The 22,847-nt window shown below is 37.6% G+C and overlaps 1 protein-coding gene across 3 annotated transcripts in view; it reads right to left on the bottom strand.

Moving 5' to 3' along the window:
• tmem65 (transmembrane protein 65) overlaps positions 1-22,847 on the bottom strand; it is a 33,066-nt gene that overhangs the window by 5,376 nt on the left and 4,843 nt on the right. For 2 of the 3 annotated variants that reach the window (XM_066691606.1, XM_066691605.1), the window contains exons 3-7: positions 12,350-12,436; positions 7,302-7,346; positions 5,709-5,776; positions 5,089-5,143; positions 2,785-2,827 (exon numbers count right to left, since the gene is read on the bottom strand). In XM_066691606.1, the coding sequence (XP_066547703.1) occupies positions 2,785-2,827; positions 5,089-5,143; positions 5,709-5,776; positions 7,302-7,346; positions 12,350-12,436 (298 nt within the window). The remainder of the gene's footprint in view (positions 1-2,784; positions 2,828-5,088; positions 5,144-5,708; positions 5,777-7,301; positions 7,347-12,349; positions 12,437-22,847) is intronic. The other variant, XM_066691607.1, reaches the window with a different exon arrangement.

The following is a 22,847-nucleotide window of genomic DNA, read 5'->3' as shown; positions in this document are numbered from 1 at the left end:
ACACCATGTAGTCTTTTTGCAACAAAGCATTGTGGATTTCCAGCTAAAACCTTACAGCTTCAAAAATTCGGGAAATGTACATTTGATATCCTGAGATGTCAAAAGCCCAAATCACAATTTTGGGGGAAAAAAGTAGTGCAGACATTGTCAGAGATGTTCCACATTTATTTTGTAAGTGGTTTTCAAATAACAACCCAGGCCAGATATAACATACTGAGATTCTCGCAGGAATTAGGAGACATACCTAGAACAGAATATGCTTTAAAGCATAACCAGTAACAAAATATAAATAAATAAAAAAAATTGAATTCCTTAGTTGCCACAACATAGAACACCATTGAGAAAACGTACTTAAAATTGGGAAAACAATACGCACGTTTTGTTAGGGGCTTTGTTTCAGTTAGGAAACGCACAGACAACTGAGATAATTAATTGCACATCTGCATTAAAAAGGGCTCTAATTACAATAGTGATAAAGTATCTAGACCAATTAACCAGTCACATGTGGTCAATATGTAGGGAGAGTGTCACTTGCACTCTACATTGTGGCAGTTAAGCAATAATATGGAATTCTCACTTGTTACAGATTTACTAGCAACTTCAAATATCTGTCCCTGACTGGAGCTGGGCTGAAAACTGTACCTAGAATTCCAACACGGGAAAAATGTGGGAAACAAAGTCAACTGAAAACCTTATTGTGTGGCTTGGGGTACATAGCTTAAGCCAAAATGAATGCACAATAAGCATCAAATAAAACCATAAAAGATCACTGGCTTGAAGAGCACCAACAAAAAATTGAAAATGAAATGGAAAATGGAGTTTGAATCCCATACACTTGTTGAAATAGAAATGCACTAAACCAGAACTTTCAGTTATTTAAGCTCCAGTTCAAGTACATTTCTCCAGATCGGGAACAGCACTTGATATAGGTCTATATATAGACTTCAATTTCTACTGCTACTTAAAGCTTTCGACAAAATGCCTCTTATTACATACCATGCTTCCTTATAACTAGAAGCATGGTTTCTGGTGAAAGAAAATTATTTTCTTCATTTTTGAGAACGGCCTTCTTAACATCTTGACTGTAAAAGTAATTCTAAAGTAATTCTACTGCTGTAGTATGGCATAGAATATTTGTGGCTTCTAAATGAATAAGTGCTAAACCGCTATGCTACATTCAAACTGATTAATGTTTACAGATCATCACATAACTCCTGTAACCTAATTAAGAAATGCTAAAATTAAGCTGTACAAACAAATAAGCAAAGTGTGAAGTGCTGACAAAAATGTATGGGGTTTAATCAAAATCCAATCAATGGCTGAAATAGGCAAGGGAATCTGAAAGTAATTATTTCCACTTGGTTGTAACACTGAATTGGAGCATGCATGCCTTATTTTCTTGTCACACACAACAAAATAAGAGGCCACAAGCTAAAGTTTCATAGTTAGACCACTACTGTAATATTCATTGATTTGAAGCCATGAAATACCTTAGATATCCCTAGCAAATCAATTTTTTTTTTACTTCAACAAAGACAAAAACTACTCTTACTGTATCCAGAAGCACAGTGCTAACAATTTATAAGAAATTTGCACCTAGCCTTCCCGTACCTGCACATACACAAATACAATCAGGCTCCATAATTTTCAACAGGAGAACAAGTAGATTACATTATTTTCCATTTAAAGAATTACTTTACTCCTTCACAGTCTCAATCCAAAAGCAAGCCTCCACTGCTCCACTGTGTAAGAGCACTCTATTCAGATGTGCCAATTCAAAGTGATAAAGTTCGATTCAAGCATGTAGTGACTAGGCTGAATGCAATGGACAAGTCTGTACATATATCTATATTCTGTACACAGATTTAAATAATATTGTCTTCTAATCATTACATTTAGCATAGGATACATATTCACTGTGAAAAAAAGTGTTCCAAAAAAGCATTTTAAATAGTAATGGTAATTTTAAACAACTGTTCATGAAATGCATACTCTTTCCACAAGCTCAAATCACATCTATCTTAAGTCTAAAAGAACAAGACTGGTACTGATGGATTTTAGGCAATAGACATGTAAATGATGTAAAGACTATTACCTTCCCTGTCATTAACTCATTAAATACCTGTTCCGACATATGGAAGCAGATGAGAGCTATACTTCTGCATCAGTGAAACGTGCTTGGCTTCTGACCACAAATTAATTCTGCAAAACACTTGTAAACACTCTTTGCAGGAGCATAACAATACATAAGAGCTAGATTACAGGAATAGTCACCATGGCACAGTTTCATGATCCGAAGAGTATTTAACATCGCAGACAGAAAGTGAAATATATTGTGTGTTCAATTTAGCATTTAATTACTGCTAATTTATTTCTTCACATGTAACTGAAGTAATCCTGCTGGATACATACTCAAGCCTGTCTTGCAAAAATTTCAATGGAAACAGACAGCATGGGTGCATTTTTGGACTAAATAGAAACACCTTGGGTAATATTAACACAAATAAGTTGCTTGGTTGTATAATGGTCCTGGTAATGGATAGTTCCTGCAGAGATAATTTGCTCAAAACTGAAGCTTCCTGCTCACTTTCATCACCGGCATCTTCAGTCTTAAAACTACCCTCACAGGACAAATGTAATAAGCCATTATGGGGCTGTGCTCCTAGTACAGGATTCATTACGAGCGGAGAAAGAAACAGAAGCCATTAGGTAGAAGCAGGCAGCATACAGAACCAATTCTGTCAGGTTTGGAGGCGTCTGAATTTTGCTTTTCCTAGTCCTTACCCGAGTCCCGCCAGGTCTGAAACCAGGTTTCCTAGGGCTGCAGCTGTAAAGACACAGAAAAGCAATTGAACAAGATGATGTCAGCACAGGATGCATGTACAGTGCAGTTAAGATTTTTGCTCCTTTGATCATGCATGTATGAAGCCCAGGGTTTTGTTTTTTAGAGGATCCTTTTTAGCAAGTTGGAAAGTGTAGCTGCTAGTCCTGCATTCCCCATGTTCTCAAGTAATCATTCAAAGGTAAATTATAGAAAACTAAAAAGAGCAAATCCTTCATATCATGTACAGCACCATTCTATTGAATCTAAAGACCTAGGCTCTCACATGTTTATAGAAAAGACCAAATAACTTGTTTTTATATATATAAAATGTACACCCACATAACATTATTTGAATTGAGTAAAATACTTTAAAATACAAAGAGCTGTTCTAGTAAATAAAAGGTTTTCAAGAGCAAAAGTGCTGAACTTGTGCTCTCAAATATAGAAGAAAAAAAAAAAAGATTTGTATAATAACATAATTCAGGATATTTTAAGCAATTACATAAACGCACAGCTTAGGTAGTGGTGGAAGCAGTGGAGCTTTTTGGCAGTAATCCTGGGGAAAGGACTGAAAGGATCATTTAACAAGATCAAAAACTAATAAAAGTCAGAGATTCCATCCATCAGTGAAAAATAGGTAAGCCAGCCCACAGTGCTACAGGATTAACAAGTGCTTGCGTACTTCATGGTAAATGTATCTTATCTCACATGGAGTCAAATTATGCACCTATAACTCACCCCGCCACACACATGCCCGCACACCCAAGTCCTAACTTAACCAAGATGCATAAATTGACGTTTAATATATATTTTTGAGGGGGGGGAAATGCTATTCATCATATAATTAATTCCCAGTCCTCAGTTGTACTGTTCTTAAGAAGAGGGCAACATTTTCTGTTGCTTTCTTGGGTACTATGGAGAACACAGCTAGGAAACTGTACTACCCCAAACAGCCATTATTCATTTTATTTGGGTCTATTCATAAGTTTAATGGTTTATCTGCTAAATTGACCTATTTCTTTGTGTACTTCCTGGGATACCTCTAAAGACACTGCCATTAGTTACCTTATGGCCCATTACAAGGCGGCGTTGACAATATTTGAAACTGAATCTCCAGCTCATTAACTTGTATCCATTTAGCAAGCTGAACGGTTTTCTTAACAAAGATGACATTGGCAATAACAAATATGACTAAGAAAGTTAGCGTCAGATAATAGATCTTTGTCAGTTAATGGCGCCACATACTTAATATCACATTTACCCAGATGATACTGATTTTCCCTATATAAACCACATTATAATGATTTGAATGGCTTTAGAATCCTTACAAACAGTCCAGCTCACCATTAAAGGTTAAGGCACATTGCTTTCTAAAGAGATTTTTCAATTAAGTCAGGGGGGTGGCGGGGGAAAAAAAACAAAAACAGAATGCCGGCACATTTAATTGCCCGATTATGTAGATAGAAAGCGTGTTAATCCCACGTCACACAAGCTCATTTAATTAACAGCTGCCCCAAACCGGAAAATGGGACCAAATGGCTCGGTAAGTCAGATGCTAATCACAAATTCAGCCAGGACCAGCAATCTATATGATGCTGCACTGTGGAATTCAATCAGCACGCTGGGCAGCAATTCAACAAGAGGGGAAAATTGGAAAAAGCAGGCCTTGCTGATAATGTTGCTGCTACTACTTTGACCTACAGTCAGGTATGGACTCGACGGTTAAGAATAGCTATAGCAATTTAAAAATAGGTCCATGAGGGTGTATTTAACAACCATACAGCAGAATGGCATCTTACTAGTACCTGTGAAAGGTAGAATTATATAACAGCGCATTAATTCACACAGGCATTTTTACTGGAAGACATCTAGACTATACCTTTCTTTCATTACTGCCAAGTTATTTGCCCACCAGAAATGGCTCACATTCCAAACTGTACATTGTTAATACGTGTATTAATTATATTTTATTTAGTGACTTCTTAATGCAGGTTATTTTTATACAGATTGAACCCAGAATACAAATGCATACATTTCCCTCCCTAAATGACACTGACATGAATATCCATATTGATACAGTAGAGCTGTAGAGTAAGAGGTCTATCAAGCAGTGCTGATAGGCATTAGCAGAAACTACATTTACCAACACAAGTAGCAATGCTATTGAAGTTCTATGCAAAAAGAGAAGAGTTTGAAATGTACTTATGTCTGCTGAAACTGAACAGTTAAACACACTGATAGTAGGTGAAATCAGAATGACTTACCTGCCATGGTTGAAATTCCAAAGATGACACCTAAAGACAGTTCTATTTGTGTTCCCTGCAAAAAAAAAAAACAAACATTGCCTTTCCTAATTCTTTACATATTTTTGGATGATTTGTACTAAATAATCCTGTGACCGTCACAGATCACATAACCTCATATCACCCCATTCTAAAATCAACATTAGCTAATTTGAAAAAGCAGATCAAATTAGGAATTCATGGAAAAAAAAAAGTTGAAAATGTAATTGGATCTCTTTTTTTTTTTAATAGATTTTTTTACTTTCCCTTGTAATCTGCTTAATTGCATTTTATTACTTTCAAAGCAGCACTAATTCTTAATTATTCTTAATTAGATGGGGGGGGCAACCACATTGATATGCTTTAGCTGAATATGGTGGCAATACATAGAGAAATGTGAAAAGCAGCTAACTGTAGTTAATTGTCCCAGCTTCATGTATGTATAAGATCTAATCACCCCAAGAAATGTAATCTTTAAAACATTCTTATACGAAACTCCAGACTGCAAACTATAAACTCATATCCTTAACTTCACAAGACCCGCTGGTTTCAGACAGAATAACTGGGAAAGGCATTTCCCACCAAGAGAAAAGCAGACTTACAGCAGCTATCATGATGGCGTTGTCCAAGAAGCCAAAGCCAATGAAAGGGATTGCGTTGTGTAGAAGAACTGAAACACAAAAGCATTACAACTTAAATGTGTATCATGACAAAGAAAAAAAGATGAACCTTTCCAAAACAGATGAACATGCATCCTTGTACAATGAGCTAACAAGTGCAGACAACAGTCAAGCCCTAGATGTGTGCTAAAGGGAGGGGTAGGCATAGGAGAAGCTGCAGTAAAACAATAGAAGTGCTGACAATACATAAGTAAATATGAGCATAGTATTTTAAGAAAAGTGCATAAATGTACACAAATGGAAGTATGGTTTCCATCCACAGTTCCCCTCACTAAATTCTCTGCTGCCAATGACGATCACACTAAGTGATCCCCGAGATCACTGTTACTTTTACCATGACTTTGGAATAGGGCCTTTTCAACTCTTTGTGCTTGTCCAGTCAAAATCTGTCTAGCTTTGTGGAAAATTCAAGAAAATAAACACCTTTAGCAAAACAAATGAACATGTGGCTGTATTGCACTACTGATGTCTTTCCATCATTCCATTCAGAGTATTGGAGGTCCATATCACAGTCATTAAAACTATAGTACAAAACAAAATGAAAAAATTATATTATATTGCAAAATGAATTTTAAATGAGATTTGAATGTCTGCATGAATTTGCCTGTTTCTCAGATGGAAATTTTAAAAAGTGAACAGCATATCTAAAAATGTGTGAATAAGTTTCTGACTTTTGTTACTGTCTGAAGCATCGATACCCATTATAGAGCTGGGATTTGGGATGGAAAATAAAATGGGAAAATAATGGCTGATATCTCTAAGTTATTCTTCATAGAAATGTCACTACTGAAGAAAAGTCCAAATAAGGCTGCAATAGTTTAGATGCTGTAAATCCTGTATGATATTATTCTAAAAAATAAATACAATTACTATACAATTATTGGAGTACATGCACTTAAGCAGATTTTTAAACAAGGCCTTTGAAAGTCAAAAAGCATATAAATTATACAGATATAGTATCTACTACAGTCCTCACCCAACTAGATCATTTTATTTGAACATTAGCTGCACCTCTGAAACCTCTTAATTGTACCTGCAAAAACAAACCGCATTCACACAACTACATTCACGCTAAGCTCACATGGTGAGAATTCGTTTCGGCTCTTGGTTTAAGCAAAGTCGTGAAAATCAGGCTGTAGCAGAACAAGGTTCTGCAGAGGTCCAATTAAACTGCTGAAAATGGAGGCACAACGTCCTTCCAGCAGATGTCATTATACAGCACTTGACCTTGAGAAATACTTTCACTTGAAGACCAGTGCGGCTAAAGAGAAGCTGCCAAACCTTTTTCAAAAGCATCTGAAGAGTCAGGAAATTGACCAAGCCTTAGGGAGCTGGGTTCAGAGAAGACTGGTGATGCTGTAGTTTGCTTTTACCTCACCCATTAGTCCTTGTGGGGGCTGTGGAAATGCCATCAATTTGTCTCCATAGCAACACACTTTTGTCAAATTATCAAATTCAGCAAAACCCATCTGACCTTTTGGCAAACCTTAACCTTATATTTAATACAAATCTTACCATATCTCAGCTGATCCGCTGTTGGTGGTGCCATTTCCAGTTTCTCTGAAATTAAAGAAAATAAATATATAGGCTATAAATAATGGAGTGCATTGTTAAAAACAAAATACTTTTTTTTTTTAAATGGCTTTCCACATCAGAGCAAAGCCTCACTCTACAGTTAGCATGGCAGACAAGCAATTTACCACAACATGGGAAGGAAGATGGATTAAGAGAAGCCGACGTCAAATCACTGCAGTTCAGTGGCTCATTTAATTCCCTGCTTTATCACTCAGAACCAGGGTATTTATTTTGCCTACTCTGCAATAAATACATGATGCATTTGCATGCGGTTTGGAGCAGCTCAATCACTTATCCTACAGAAGCCTTTCAAGATTCCACATATTGTATACCTGAATTATATACTTCTGCAAAGACAGACAACAACAAAAAAACTAAAACAAAAAAAAAGTTAATAGCTAGGCTACAAGTGACTGCACCCATGGGTTTTCACATCTGAAGTTTAGAAAATGTCATGTTTCACACAAGTATCCCCCATGTTAACTCATCTTTTCAAAATATTAAATCAGTCAGTTGGAGCTCCATTGCATATTGCTAATGTTTGGAAAATGTGAATACGACATTTTCACTGAAATCGTGGTCAGAAGAATTTTTCCATCTCATCCAGCACTGATTAACTGACACTGCAGAGTAGGAAAGATATATCAGCACCTGCATTATTCTTAAGAATCCTTTCACATTTCATTTTGATTTTTATACACAGATGTGAGGATAAGAAACAAGCTGGTTATGACAACATGTAGTCTCCCAAAGCATATCTCACCAGAGCCCACAAGTGCAAATAGAGGTCAAGAGATTACAGGATCACAGTGCATGTCCGATAGAAAACATGATCCTTCATCTACAGGCTGTGACTGCACATATTGAGTGGTTTGTTTCAAGCTCAATTGAAGCAAAGTGGCAAAAGATTAAGGTGGCAAGTATAAAAATAGCAATGCTTTATTATATAAATACAATATCTACATTTACCAAAACACACACAGATCTAAATGGACCCTTCCCATTTGCCAACAATTCAGTCTTCAAGGTTTGTTCAAGACAGACAAACCATCTATATACATGCGATACTCTGGCCAAACCCTCTATTGGTTCCTAGTTACCCTAGGAGTATATTAGATTGTTTTAACACGATAAACATTACTAAATGAAATTGTCATATTTAAGGATTTATCATGACGTACCTGTATTACTGAGGACATCATAACAGAAAAGGTCAAATACTATGTAATATATTATAGAGGTACAGAATGACCCAATTATTCTTAGAATACATATTTCAATGGACAATGGGAAAAGGACCATTCTCTTTTGTGCTATGCGTTGGAGAGATCAGGGTGTGTTTCTTGGCAGTTTCTGAAATGCAATTACAGTGCATTCCAGAGTAGTGTCTGGGAACGAATCCAAGACTGGATGGTGGTGGGTGATATCAGCCAGCACATAGAGCACACAAATACATCATAATCCACATATTACATTGTCTGGTTGGAAAAATAAATAAATAACCTGACACAAACTCAGCATGTTCCTGCTCTCCCATAATGCAGCATACAAAAGAAGAATAACAACAGATAAAGGCAGGCCATGTGTACTTTTTCAGACTGGGGAGAAAAATACATTCTTTAGACATGGACAGCTCTGGATTCATCAGCAGTGAAAATGTTACCCTTGCTATAAATAGAAAGTTGTCACAACCCTTTCAAATCACTTTGAACACTGCTTATGTAAATCCATTCTCTCTGCTGCCAAAAGCATCCTCTTGCCCTGGTCTTTGGAGACCGAAGAGACGCACACCATCTTCTGAGGCCAACGTTTTCAGGCCAATGCGAGTTGGGATTGAAACTCAGCCTGGAGTGCAGGGCTGGGCCTCTTGCCAGGACAGACTAGCAGGGATATGGTCATCATCAGCGAGGCCCAGAGGGATAAGGTAGTTTGCAGCACAAGCGATGGAGGGGGAACCTAAACTCACTGTGCATCCAACAATAACTCCCCAGGCCCACCAGGGACAGGGCTTTGACTGACAGCTCAACTCCGCGCTCTCCAACAACAAGTTTCCAAAGACGAATATCTATTTCCTCTGCTGAATGTAATATTAAAAGGAGAAATAATTCGATAAAGCAGATAAAGATGCGACAGGCTGTGTGTACTGTTCAACGTCTTCTACAAAAGGGAGGAAATCAACTCAATCAAATGAATGACAGAAATATGCCAGGGAGACATTGGCCTGGAATAGATGTTATGCAGAAGAAAGAATAAATATCACAACAGAATGGGTAATTGAAGAGATTGATGTAGTATCTGAGGGGGAGTATGTGACAGGTTAAACTCACATTGTGCAGAAGTCTCTCAATTTCCCTGCTAGAAATTGATTGATTAAAAAATAAGTTATCTAAGTGAATAAATATACAGGGTGACCATTTTAAAAATTACCTTTTTCAATGGAGCACTTTAAGTAACAGGTCACTTCATTCCCTGTATTTTATCTTTAAAAGGCAAGGTTTCAAACATGCCTTTAAAGCAGGTTTTGTCCAATCACATCTACCATAATACAGAACAATAACTTATCATTATCAACCCGGTGCCTGAAATCGGCAGTGTTCACATGCTAGTAAATAAGTCCCGACAGTAGAAATACTGACCTCATTTATTTTGGTTGTTATGGCCGAGTACAGTTTTCAATAATTTTGGTTTGTTTGAACACACAGTAAACCAAACAATCAACACAAAAAAACAAAGCTCCAAAGCGGTTGTTTTAAAATACAGTATTAAGCAAAACCCTGTACAAATCAAATCCCACTGTGCTACCTTGAAAGTAGTGGGTGCGCTACTGTCATGAATTCTGACCAGCATGTGAACACAGCCAATGGTGCCAAGCCTGCTGTGTGCAGTCATATGGATTCTCTGTTTTAGCGTCGGTTTACAGGTTTGTGAAACAACTGAGGGTGGAAATAAAAGCACCAATGATGTATAGATGATTACTTAATCTATACAACCTCAGAGTTGAATACTAACTGTTACTGTACCCAACATTTGTACAGCATCAACATTGATGAACTGGTCTCTTGGCAACATATTACAGTATCACTACAACTGAGTAACGTTTAGCTGAGAAAGCTATATAAATAAAAAAAAACACATTGTTTCAACGTCTTATTCACACAACATACTGCACAAATACTGTCAAGCATGTTCTAACTATCATGACAGTTTTGAACTCAGCTAAGATGATCACCTAACAGAGAACCATGCTGAGATTCAATTTAATTTAATTTGAAGCTTGGTGCATTGGAAGTCTCTCAGTCTTTGGGGTATTTTATTTTTCCTATTGTGTGAATTCTCAGTCACATTGCTTTCTACAGCTAACAAATGATAAATCGAGAGTAGATGAGTTTACTTAATTTTCAAAACTGTTTATTGAGGGTGAGGCAGGAAGATCAGTTTCTAATGTCTGCATGGAGTATTGTATCTTTTGAAATATTCTGTTGTTAATGAGTAATGGATAATGAAAAAAAAATGTTGAATGTTTTACTGGTTTAGGTGTAGAATGATACAAGATGTATAACTGAAAATGGAATTAAAAATCCGTAGAGACTACAGTAAGGTCTCCAGTAAAGATCATAGAACACATGCAATCTCAAAATCAACCTTGTTTTTTTTTTTTTTACACCCCTATGCACTCCAGAATACCCCAAACAGACTTATGAGACCAGTCTTTCTTCTTGAGAGAAAGTTGAAGAAAAAAACAAACGATTTAAACAAGTTGGAAAGGGTTAAAATCGAGAGAGAAATTAAACAAATTGCTTGTTGACACCTAGGTTCCTCTGCCCTGCTAACATGCATTTTGGAACAAGACCAAACCTAGGTCACACAGACCTAGTGCTCTCAATGTCATGTCAACAAAGTTAGCAGATGCATTAAACCATGCAGAAAATGTATTAGCTTTCCCACACTAGGCCAGTGAGGAGACAACAAAATCAGTACAGTGACAGATACAAAGAGGCTGTTAGATGAAGGCTCAAATTGATTTTCAAACTCCTATGATTACTATTTGTAGATGTGTGTGGAAGTGATATGTACATACATAAACCAGCATCCATTTATATAAAATGGCTTACTTGGACTTAGCCATCTGTACAGTTCATTGTGACAAAAGAAAATCAACTCTAAAAAATAATAAGATTGTTTCTAATGGACTATAATTGTTTGTTCTTCTCCAGATCTGCTCGTGCTCTAGAAGATGAAAAAAATACAACACCTAGGCATACGAAACTTCAATCAAAACAAGTCAACATTGCAAACTGTTAAATTACATGTGAGTAAAATAAGAATAGTTGTACACTGAAGAGCTGAATGTTTTTACATTATATTACCATATTAAGTTTAGAAATGCCTTTGGTTTTCTTTATAACAGTAGAAGGAAAACAGTCCAAATGTTTTCAAAGAGGTTTCATAATATTCCAATCAAGTCTGTTCTCTGTTCTAATACAATGTTCTCTAGGCTACAGAGCTGACAGACTGCTTGAAATCTGGGAGAAGTTACAGAGGCAAACATTTCACACATTCAGAAAGAAAGTTTCCACTGCAGCCCTAGCTTCCAAGTTTATTTTAAGTGTGCCAATTCACCGGTATACTAAGCAGGGGTGCATGGGCTTGTTGACCTCTGCTCTCTGTGATGGAAAATAATGAGCAGATCTAAAGTGTAAAGAAATATTTTGGGAGAGTGCCATGAATGGAGAAATTTAAAGCGCAGTTACAAACAGTCAGTCAATTCCCAAGGTATTCATTAAAGTCATTAGGAACCAAACAACAACAAAAAAGTAGTGAAAGTGGCTTCCCGGTAAACACAACGACAGCAATAATAGCAGGAAGCAGCATTAATCTCTCTTGCCAGACGCAGAAGCCTTCTGAGTGGAGCCCAGACATGCTGAATTCAAAAACCAAACCGATAATGCGCAGGAACACAGAGACAGTCAGGCAGTCTCCTGAAGTACCATGTGTTAAATTCTCAGAGGCCACTTCTCCTCCAGGTGTCTTCCTTAGATGCACCATCTTTTTGGTGTAACGTGATTTTTCAGAGGCTAGAAATTCAAATAAAACAAGTGCTTTCAGAGAGGGGGAGAGAAGATAAACAGCAGGATGTAGAAAGAAATAAGTACATTTTAAAAAGTTATTTATTTATGACTGGTTGTTCTTCATGCAAACCCTCAGTTTCATACCCATACTGGTATCCAATTCAGTAGGTGACTAACTTGTTTCCATAGGTCTGCATACAAGTCTTCTCATCAAAATACAAATGTAAACCAAACACAAGAACAAAAGCCTAGGCTTTCAACATGCAGTAAAACAAGTCAAAAGAAAAACAGGCAGAAAGCAGCATTAAGTCACAATATTCTTAAGTTATAGCCTAAATGTTGTATCTGAACATCAACGATCAACTGTAGCCTAATGCTCCTTCTTGGCTGCTCGAGTTCTTCATACAGATATTAAACTGGCTTGAGTGCTGCAGCCCTGACAACTATTTAATTTGTGCTGCCAAGTATAACAAATATTCACAGACAATACTGTTACACATGTTATGAAATTGTCCATGTATTTTGTGCACTTGGCACAACTTTTGAACTGTGTCAAACTATTCACATCTCTATATAGGTGCACTACTGTACATAAGGATAACTAGATTCCATATCTCATGCAATAGTGAGCTTTCACTCCAGTAATCATTCGTATTCTATTCAGTTTTCCGATACCCCAGTTGCCATAACGTTCAGAGACCCTTTTCCCCATCTCTGAATATATCAACTTAATCACGTCGCATGTTAAATAAATCAGTTTTTGGTTGTAGTTTGATGTTATGCTCCAGAATTTTTTTTTTTTTTTTTTTTATAGTTTTTGGCCAAAAAACAAATGGACAGACAAACCGGTGACTCCATTGTAGCGCCCACAGCACATATTTAACCTTGATAGATACACTGGGGAAATCCTGACACCAAAAAAAAAATAAAAAAATGTAAGCTTCTATATTCTACCTTTAACCAGCAAGGACACAGGGATATTGCTCTACCAATTGTTACTCAAGGGCAGCAAGACTTTTCTTTAAATGTCAGCTTTGAAAGGGTAATGAGCCATGTCTGGTACAGAGCTCTCTCATTTCTTGTCGTGTAGAGGGCCTATCTATAGTGGAATCAATACACTCTGGGGATACAGAGGAGGTGGATCCCGTTTAGTTATATCTACCACTTGTATACCTCGATTTTGTTTTGTTTGCAAAACTAAGCAGTATTCCACCAAACACAGGGGTTTTATTTCCTCTTAAGAAATAAATAAAACAAACTGCCTTTGGACACAGAGTTCCCTCTCTTGCGTTAATATGCATGCTGGAAGAGGACCAAACTTAGGTCAGCTAGAGTGTCCTGTATCAGCCATGTGCGTGTTACTTCATGGCTGAGCAATCTTGGATGGCTCAGTAATCTGCAGGCATACACATCTGTGCATGTTTGTTAACGCCAGAGATAATTAAGGGAGGCAGCTTCAAATTTTGCAGACAGATTGGTTTGAATACCCAAGGTATCTATCTGCCCCAGACTTATGCAACTCCCCTGCTGCACAGGCAGAGGTTTAGTAGAACACAAGGTGCACAGAAACACCGGTGAATTTCTCATCTTTCTGCAGGGCTTCCAACATGTTACAACACTTCTGTCAATACTGAGCACCTGTCTCTCCCCGCCACACAAACTCATTGGAAACCAAAGCTGAAGACTTTGATGAAATACAGCTGCAGTCAAGAATTGTAATTGGCTGTGTGGCCTATGGTGAACAGAGAACATTAATTTCCATTTACAGCATTTGGGACCATAGCTGGAGTTCTTAGGAATTAAGTGAATGAAAGGGCACTTCACGGTGCATAGAATGCTTTCACCACTCCATTTAAATTGCCTTGCAAAGCAATACGGTACCAGTGCTGGTGTAGCTTGTACTAGGTTCCAAAATAGGAGAACATTTTATTTGCATAATTTTTTAATCAAATCTATGCACCATAACCATTAAAGTCCTTCCAATTGAAATAATGTATTTTTGTTATTGTGGTTGTTTTCAAATCAATGAAACCACTTCCACCAAAACAAACACCTACAGCTTTGTCATTCATAGCCATTCAAGTACTGCACCACGTGTTAGCCTACTGTTGTACACTTTGAATAGTATTCCTTTTTCTTCGATATGTATTGTACCGGCACATTTTCTATACTCTTTTTTTTTACGAAAAAGATATGACCCTTCACGGCTTGCTTCGAATATATATTTACAATGGGGCTAATAATTGTCATTCAAGGGATTCGCAGAGGCTAGATTGTTTTGATTGAAGTAAAATACAGTTATCCATGCTGTGGGACAGAAGAAATATGAAATGAGACCCTTAAGCTAAGATGTGTGCCAGGGCTTCAAATAAATTTTAAAACTGCATACACAACTCACATTCCACATTTCAGCTTTGCAGGTGACCTTCTACAATACTATGAGACCACCGAACAGCAGCAGAAGCAGATGAAGAATGAACTCTCGAATAATAATAGGCTGTCAGAGTCCCTGCTGCGCTGTGTCGCATCCAATCTTCAATACCAGTAAGCCACACACAAGAGGGTCTTCCAGAGAGTGCACATATACAGAAAGCATTCACAAAGGGCTACTCTAGAGAGATGTAAACAAATATTCAATTTAAGGGGCTCCTAAGACAGGACAAATTCAGTATATAAGGTAATGCAATAAAGGAGAATACATTGATTGGATTTATCAATGTAATATGGACACCACTCAGTGGCGGAATTAAGGCTCAGAACATTCTGCTTCACTGCTCAGGGGCCAAATTCACAATAATTTGCCAACTTGCCTTCCTGTTGTATTGCATCATTGCTGGGACAGGAGATTTCATATATACATTATATATATATATATATATATATATATATATATATATATATATATATATATATATATATATATACATACACACACATATACACACACATTATATATATATTACATACATACATATACATATATATATATATATACATACACATATACATTTCAAAATCTATTCTTAAGTCACACATGGCTACAATTTCCCCATTTTTTCTATATCCTACCTTCAGTTAAGAAATGAGATCTACCATTAATCATCTCAGTTATCAACTGATCGAGTCATTTTACCGATTGACACAGCACAGTTGTTATGGATTCTTATTTTGGCTCAAAATGCATCTAAAACCCATACACACCCAACTGAAAATACAATTGCTGACTGGAATTCATTCAGCCCAAACGGTTACCCCAATCCATGTTACATACTAAACAATTACTTTTAATTTGCAGCTTCTGAATTAATACAAATTGAAGCATTCCCATATGCAAATTAATAGTTATAATAAAAGTATTTAAAATAAATATTTAACAAGGGAAAGGTCTTAACCTTAGATAGGTTCATAATGCGTTTCCAAGGATAATGGGGATTGCCACAGCACTGCAGTCCACCCAGCTGAAATGCTAAAACTGCAAAGCCCCATAAATCATTGCAGTCTAGAACTGGGTCTGGTTGTGGGTAGTCAAAACTATTACACAAACAAGGGGAATGTAAACTGTCTGGAAATAATTTACAGTAGCTAGAGGAAACGTGCTCATAGTATTGGAAAGTCGATTTCAAATTTTGGATGTCATTAAGTGAAATTCCATGACCTCCACACGTAGGTCCTAGGACACGCGATGCTAAGGGTTGAACTTCATCCATGTGCAAAGGTGTGTAAACAGTTAAATTGGATACAGTTTCCCGAGAATCAAAAAAAAAAAAAAAAAAAAAGGTATGGAGATAATACAAACCACCTTCATTGGTATAAAATCTAATTCATAAATGCTTTCCATTTACTGGTAAGGAAGTAGGGAAGTGTCACGTAAAACTCAGTGCTAATTGATCAAAAGCACACTAATTGCTCCCGTTTTGCATTTTGTAGAATTGCTCTTTACGTTTATAAATTGTACTTGCTGGCATATTCATAATGTTTCTTGTGATATAAAATTTCCCTTTTTTTTTTTTAATCTATATACTGTATTGTAAGAACAAATGAAAAATGTTTCATTTTAGAGAGGGGGAGGGAATCTACAGGACAGACTAAAAAGAAACCTAGAAACAACTTTCTGCAAAAGATAAAACAAAAACAACAATCTAGGCCTAAAATAAGAATAAAGTTAAAATAACCAAATAATCCCACTGCTCTCTTCTCCACCATATTAATTTAAGCATGTAATTTTCAAAATTCCTCCTTCATTCTGAAACAGAAAGATCTCCCAGCATAATTGTCTATTAATACAAACTCTACATAGTACAAAATCAACCATAAGGCAGATTTCAGTCCCCTTTCATTTTGCAACAGGGGCTAATAAACACTGGACAACATGATATGCCAATTTAACTGTGGATTGTGCTTAATCTAAGAAACAGATGTCACTTAAAATCAAATGGTTTAAAGGCAGTGGGCAGTTTATACCCCCTTCAGACACAGTATTTACGTGCATTAGAAGTGGTATAAACCAGGGGCTCCTGAACACTGGTCCGTCCAATATTTTGTCCTGCATTAAATTATTAATCTCAAATCCACATTTAAAACTAATCTAAAGTATCAATCATATTATTGAAAATACTTCATGTGTACTGCATTGTTGCCTTTGAAGGAATGGCTATGTGTGCTTTAAATGCAATACAAAGCATGTTGGCTATATATTCCACGTTGTCCGCGCTACTTTAATAGCGCAAATAACCGGGCCACAGTGTGAATAGGTTTGGGAACAGCTAGTGTAAACAATTGTACATACAGTGCATCCGGAAAGTATTCACAGCGCTTCACTTTTTCCACATTTTGTTATGTTACAGCCTTATTCCAAAATGGATTAAATTCATTATTTTCCTAAAAATTCTACAAACAATACCCCATAATGACAATGTGAAAGAAGTTTGTTTGAAATCTTTGCAAATGTATTACAAATAAAAAACAAAAGCACGTGTACATAAGTATTCACAGCCTTTGCCATGACACTCAAAATTGAGCTCAGGTGCATCCCATTTCCACTGATCATCCTTGAGATGTTTCTACAACTTGATTGGAGTCCACCTGTGGTAAATTCAGTTGATTGGACCTGATTTGGAAAGGCTCACACCTGTCTATATAAGGTCCCACAGTTAACAGTGCATGTCAGAGCACAAACCAAGCCATGAAGTCCAAGGAATTGTCTGTAGACCTCCGAGACAGGATTGTATCGAGGCACAGATCTGGGGAAGGGTACAGAAAAATGTCTGCAGCATTGAAGGTCCCAATGAGCACAGTGGCCTCCATCATCCGTAAATGGAAGAAGTTTGGAACCACCAGGGCTCTTCCTAGAGCTGGCCGCCCGGCCAAACTGAGAGTCAGGGAGGTGACCAAGAACCCGATTGTCACTCTGACAGAGCTCCAGTATGTCTCTGTGGAGAGAGGAGAACCTTCCAGAAAAACAACCATCTCTGCAGCACTCCACTAATCAGGCCTGTATGGGTAGAGTGGCCAGACGGAAGCCACTCCTCGGTAAAAGGCACATGACAGCCCGCCTGGAGTTTGCCAAAAGGCACCTGAAGGACTCTCAGACCATGAGAAACAAAACTCTCTCGTCTGATGAAACAAAGATTGAACTCATGTCTGGAGGAAACCAGGCACCGCTCATCACCTGGCCAATACCATCCCTACAGTGAAGCATGCTGGTGGCAGCATCACGCTGTGGGGATGTTTTTCAGCGGCAGGAACTGGGAGACTAGTCAGGATCGAGGGAAAGATGAATGCAGCAATGTACAGAGACATCCTTGATGAAAACCTGCTCCAGAGTGCTCTAGACCTCAGACTGGGGCGAAGGTTCATCTTCCAGCAGGACAACAACCCTAAGCACACAGCCAAGATAACAAAGGAGTGGCTACAGGACAACTCTGTGAATGCCCTCGAGTGGCCCAGCCAGAGCCCAGAATTGAACCCGATTGAACATCTCTGGAGAGATCCGAAAATGGCTGTGCACCGATGCTCCCCATCCAACCTGATGGAGCTTGAGAGGTCCTGCAAAGAAGAATGGGAGAACTTGCCCAAAAATAGGTGTGCCAAGCTTGTAGCATCATACTCAAAAAGACTTGAGGCTGTAATTGGTGCCAAAGGTGCTTCAACAAAGTATTGAGCAAAGGCTGTGAATACGTATGTACATGTGCTTTTTTTGTTTTTTTAATACATTTGCAAAGATTTCAAACAAACTTCTTTCATGTTGTCATTATGGGGTATTGTTTGTAGAATTTTTAGGAAAATCATGAATTTAATCCATTTTGGAATAAGGCTGTAATATAACAAAATGTGGAAAAAGTGAAATGCTGTGAATACTTTCCAGATGCACTGTACAGTAACCAAAGCAGGTCTAAAAACAATCCTTGTTTTTTTTAATTTTGAGATACCCGTGCAAAATACACATGACATAATACGCGCTGATGGTTGACCTTCCATGGGTGAAATGGCAAACATACCATCAAAGGCTGAGTGCCAGGGTTTAAGGTCTGAGGAGCCCACCCAGGGTCCTAAAGAACAACCCCTGCTGACAAAACACCTGTGAATGTTTACAACCTACCACTGTATTCCAAGCGCTCTTTGTAACTAGAAGCTTTGAGGGCTTAGACATGCAGATCCCTGCCAGCTGTAGCAAGATGGCTTTCCAGTGGCACCCCCAGGCTAACATGTCTCTGCTGCCTTTGAAAGACAGTTAGCCCCAGCACTGCGGAGATTGGCCGATGGCCCAGTGGGACTACTGCGGTAGATTGTGTGCTCTTCTTGGTTGAGAAGCTGAAATTAGCCAAGGAAGCTTTCCACGTATAGAAGCAGCGCAGCACGAGTTACTACAGGCGAGCAGACACCTAGCAGCACCCATGCTTACGTAACTTGGCATAATATCTTGAATTGAACAGAGTGCAATTATTGAAGGGTGACAACTACAAGTGCCATCTCCTCACTCAGTGGCTGCTTTTGACAGTTAAGTGACAAATCAAATCATCACAAAGAGAAAATACTTACACACACGCCTATAATAGTGTGTGCGTGTGTGTGTGCACCTGCCTATAAGTTCTCTCTGAATTGATAACAGAATTGCCAAAATGTCAAAAGCAGCCACTCAAGATATTTTTATAGATGTATATTTACTTTTTCAAGGTGTAAAAATGAATCTTAAGATTCTTAAATAGAAAGTTTCATCTTTTCAGAATGGCAATTCATGTGGAAGCCTTGGTTATTTTTAGAATCAGCAGCATCTATCTCCAGACAGCACAACTACTTTAATCAAATTTTCAAAAATGTATGACGAAAGAGTGTCAGGCAAATACGCTGTCCAATATTAAGCAATATGGGCATTTTCCAGAGTGTCACGTCCAACCTGATATGAAGCGAGTGATTCACACATTTATTTTTGATCAGGAGGGATTTCATTAGCGATAAGGAGCATTGCAAAGCAGCAGGATACATCAGACTGCAGTACAGGAGTAAAGAGGAGAAGGTACAAATTCCTGCCTGACATTCAGCTGAGAAAACGAAAGATCATTAGAATTAATTGGAAAAACTAGGACCCATGCCAACAATGCCAGGTGTCCATCCAATTCAATATATTGGAGAGGTATAGTTTGATTACATTGATTTATTGGTTCATTTCCATGCTGGGGTTCAAATGACATACAAATATGTTTGTGGTTGTTTATGCAGCTGGAAAAAAGGTGTAGAAGGTGAGTGAGCACAAAAACAACCTAGAGCGTGGCTTTCAAAGAAAGGGGAACTGGCAACTGAATTCAGAATGCAGCAATTACTTTCTAAATAGATCAAATCACTTTGCCAAGTGCTTTTTGCCTGTTTGTGTTCTAGAAAAAGTAGTAAATGGCTTGTACCACACACATTTGCAACATATAGCAGCAAGTTTGATTTATCTATATTAGGAAAAATACACTAACCATTTTCACAATATAAATACATCTGAATAAGGTTTCCACCGTTTACATCAATATGCCTGGTTCAATAATGCCACGACCACTCATCTCTGGGTGCCATTGTAAAACAAATAGAATGTGTGTATAACTAATGTTCTTCTCCCAAAAGAAAATCTGTTTGCTATTCCCTACAACATTGCAGTGTTTTGTTCAACACATAATGATGGCAGTGCATCACAGACCATAACCATACCACCAGAAGGTACAGCAACCTGAGACACATCAATAGGCAATTACTCAATATTAAAAATATGACATAAGCATTTGAAAATAAATACATCTCAAACATCCCACGCTTGCAAGTATCAAAATGTAAAATAACCACGGACAAAATATCAAACATTTACTTTGAAAAAGATCTGCCTTTTAAATCTATAAATCTATTTTTAGAAACCTAACCAAAGGAAAAATAAGCAGCACACTGTGTTACCCGTCTGATCACCATAGTAACACTCGCTGTAGGATATTAATTGAGTTGGAGTTCAGCAGTCCAATCATCATACCGGTTTTCTTCCCCCTCAAAATCTTAGTTCGTTGTTCGTTGTAAATACTGGGTTTGACATTCTTGGGGGGCATTCAGATTGACAACATTTCTGTTCAAGTTAATTTGTTTGGTTAGCATGAGCACAAAACATGACACTGAAGGGAGAAAATCTACTGAACAAAAATATAAACGCAACATGTGAAGTGTTGGTTGCAGGTTTCATGAGCTTAAATGAAAGAACCCAGATATCTCTGTATGCACAAAAAGCTTATTTCTTAAATTTTGTGCACAAGCGTTACATCACTTCTAGTGAGCATTTCTCCTTTCCCGAGATAATCCATCCACCTGATGTGTAGCACATCAAGAAGCTGATTAAACAGCGTAATCATTACACCGATGCACCTTGTGCTGGGGACAATAAAAGGCCGCTCTCAAATGTGCAGGTTTGTCACATGGCAATGCCACAGATGTCTGTTTTGTGGGAGCGTGCAATTGGTTGCTGACTGCAGGAATGTCCACCATAGCTGTTTTCAGGGAATGCAATGTGCATTTCTCTAACATAAGTCGCCTCCAGCTTTGTTTTAGACAATTTGGCAGCACGTCCAACCAGTCTCGCATCCACAGACCACATGTACCAGGTCAGCCCAGGACTCCACATCCTGTTTCTTCACCTGCTGGACCATCCGAGACCAGCTGCCGGGACAGCTGATAAAACTGTGGGTTTGCACAACCCAAGAATTTCTGCACACTGTCAGAAAGCGTCTCGGGGAAGCTCACCTGTGGCTTGTCGTCTTCACCAGGGTCTTGACCCGACTACAGCTCTGGTGGACAATCCTGCAGTCAGTAGGCCAATCTCAAATCTTGGGACTTGAAATCCATAGATTAGGGTCTAATTAACTTATGTCAATAACTGATTTCCTTATATGAACTCTATAAATGCTTTGAAATTGATGCATGTTGCATTCATATTTTTGTTCAGTATATTTTACAAAAGGCCTTTAACATAAATACCAGAGGAAAAAAAAAAGCCTTTTTTTTTTTTTATTAAGTTTACTACATTCAAACAATCAACATTGATCATTTTTTAATTGATCATTATATTAAATTGATTTATCCTCATTACTTTCTTGTCAAAAGTTGTGTTGGATTTAGATATCATCAATCCTTTAAAAGAGGTGGAAAATACATATTTAATATTGGCTGGAGGGGGGTGTCTAGTTGTTAAGCATCCTCTCTCAACATTCTTTCAAGTTTGCCTACATAAGTATTTTTGTTGCCAAAGATTTTCTAAATGCAATTTCATAACTTAATAAAGTTTTAATTGACAATGGAGCAATATTAATAGCACATTTATTACAAATACATGTGTACATGATGAATAGCAGACCTGGATACTTTACAAGCCACTACTTATTATAAATTATAAACAGTATTAGTTTCTCTTTAATTCTGCACATTCTGCATTCTTCAACTTTTTATATTTTGAAGAAATTTTAGTTGTTTTCACACGGACTACAAAATACTTTCACAAATGAATATGGACAGAAAATTAAGTCTGGTTTTGGCAATCCTAAAATAATGTATAGCTTGCAATCCAATTTGAGCCTCATCGATCATATCTGTATTGACAATGGAGTTTCCCCAAGACATGATTATTTAATCTTCTCATCTTTCCATCACAGTAAATTGGCACTTAATCCGATATAATGGTTTACTGATGTGCAAAGTGAACACACTACTGGGTCTTTTGAATTTGAAAACAAACTTTTGGGTATCAAAACAGTAACTCAACTCAAGTCATTAACAGAGCATTGCAAAGGTGCACTAGTCTGCAGAAATCCACGGCTGCAATTCAATACAAAGATAAAGCCAGCACCTTTACATTTTCTGCAAACTTGGAAAGATAAAAAGTATGCATCAGCAAGAGAGACATCGAGGC

This window comes from Amia ocellicauda, chromosome 18 (genome assembly GCF_036373705.1).
Source record: "Amia ocellicauda isolate fAmiCal2 chromosome 18, fAmiCal2.hap1, whole genome shotgun sequence".
Classification (NCBI taxonomy): domain Eukaryota; kingdom Metazoa; phylum Chordata; class Actinopteri; order Amiiformes; family Amiidae; genus Amia; species Amia ocellicauda.
Note: the sequence above shows the minus strand (reverse complement) of the source record. Positions and strands in the feature narration are given on the sequence as shown.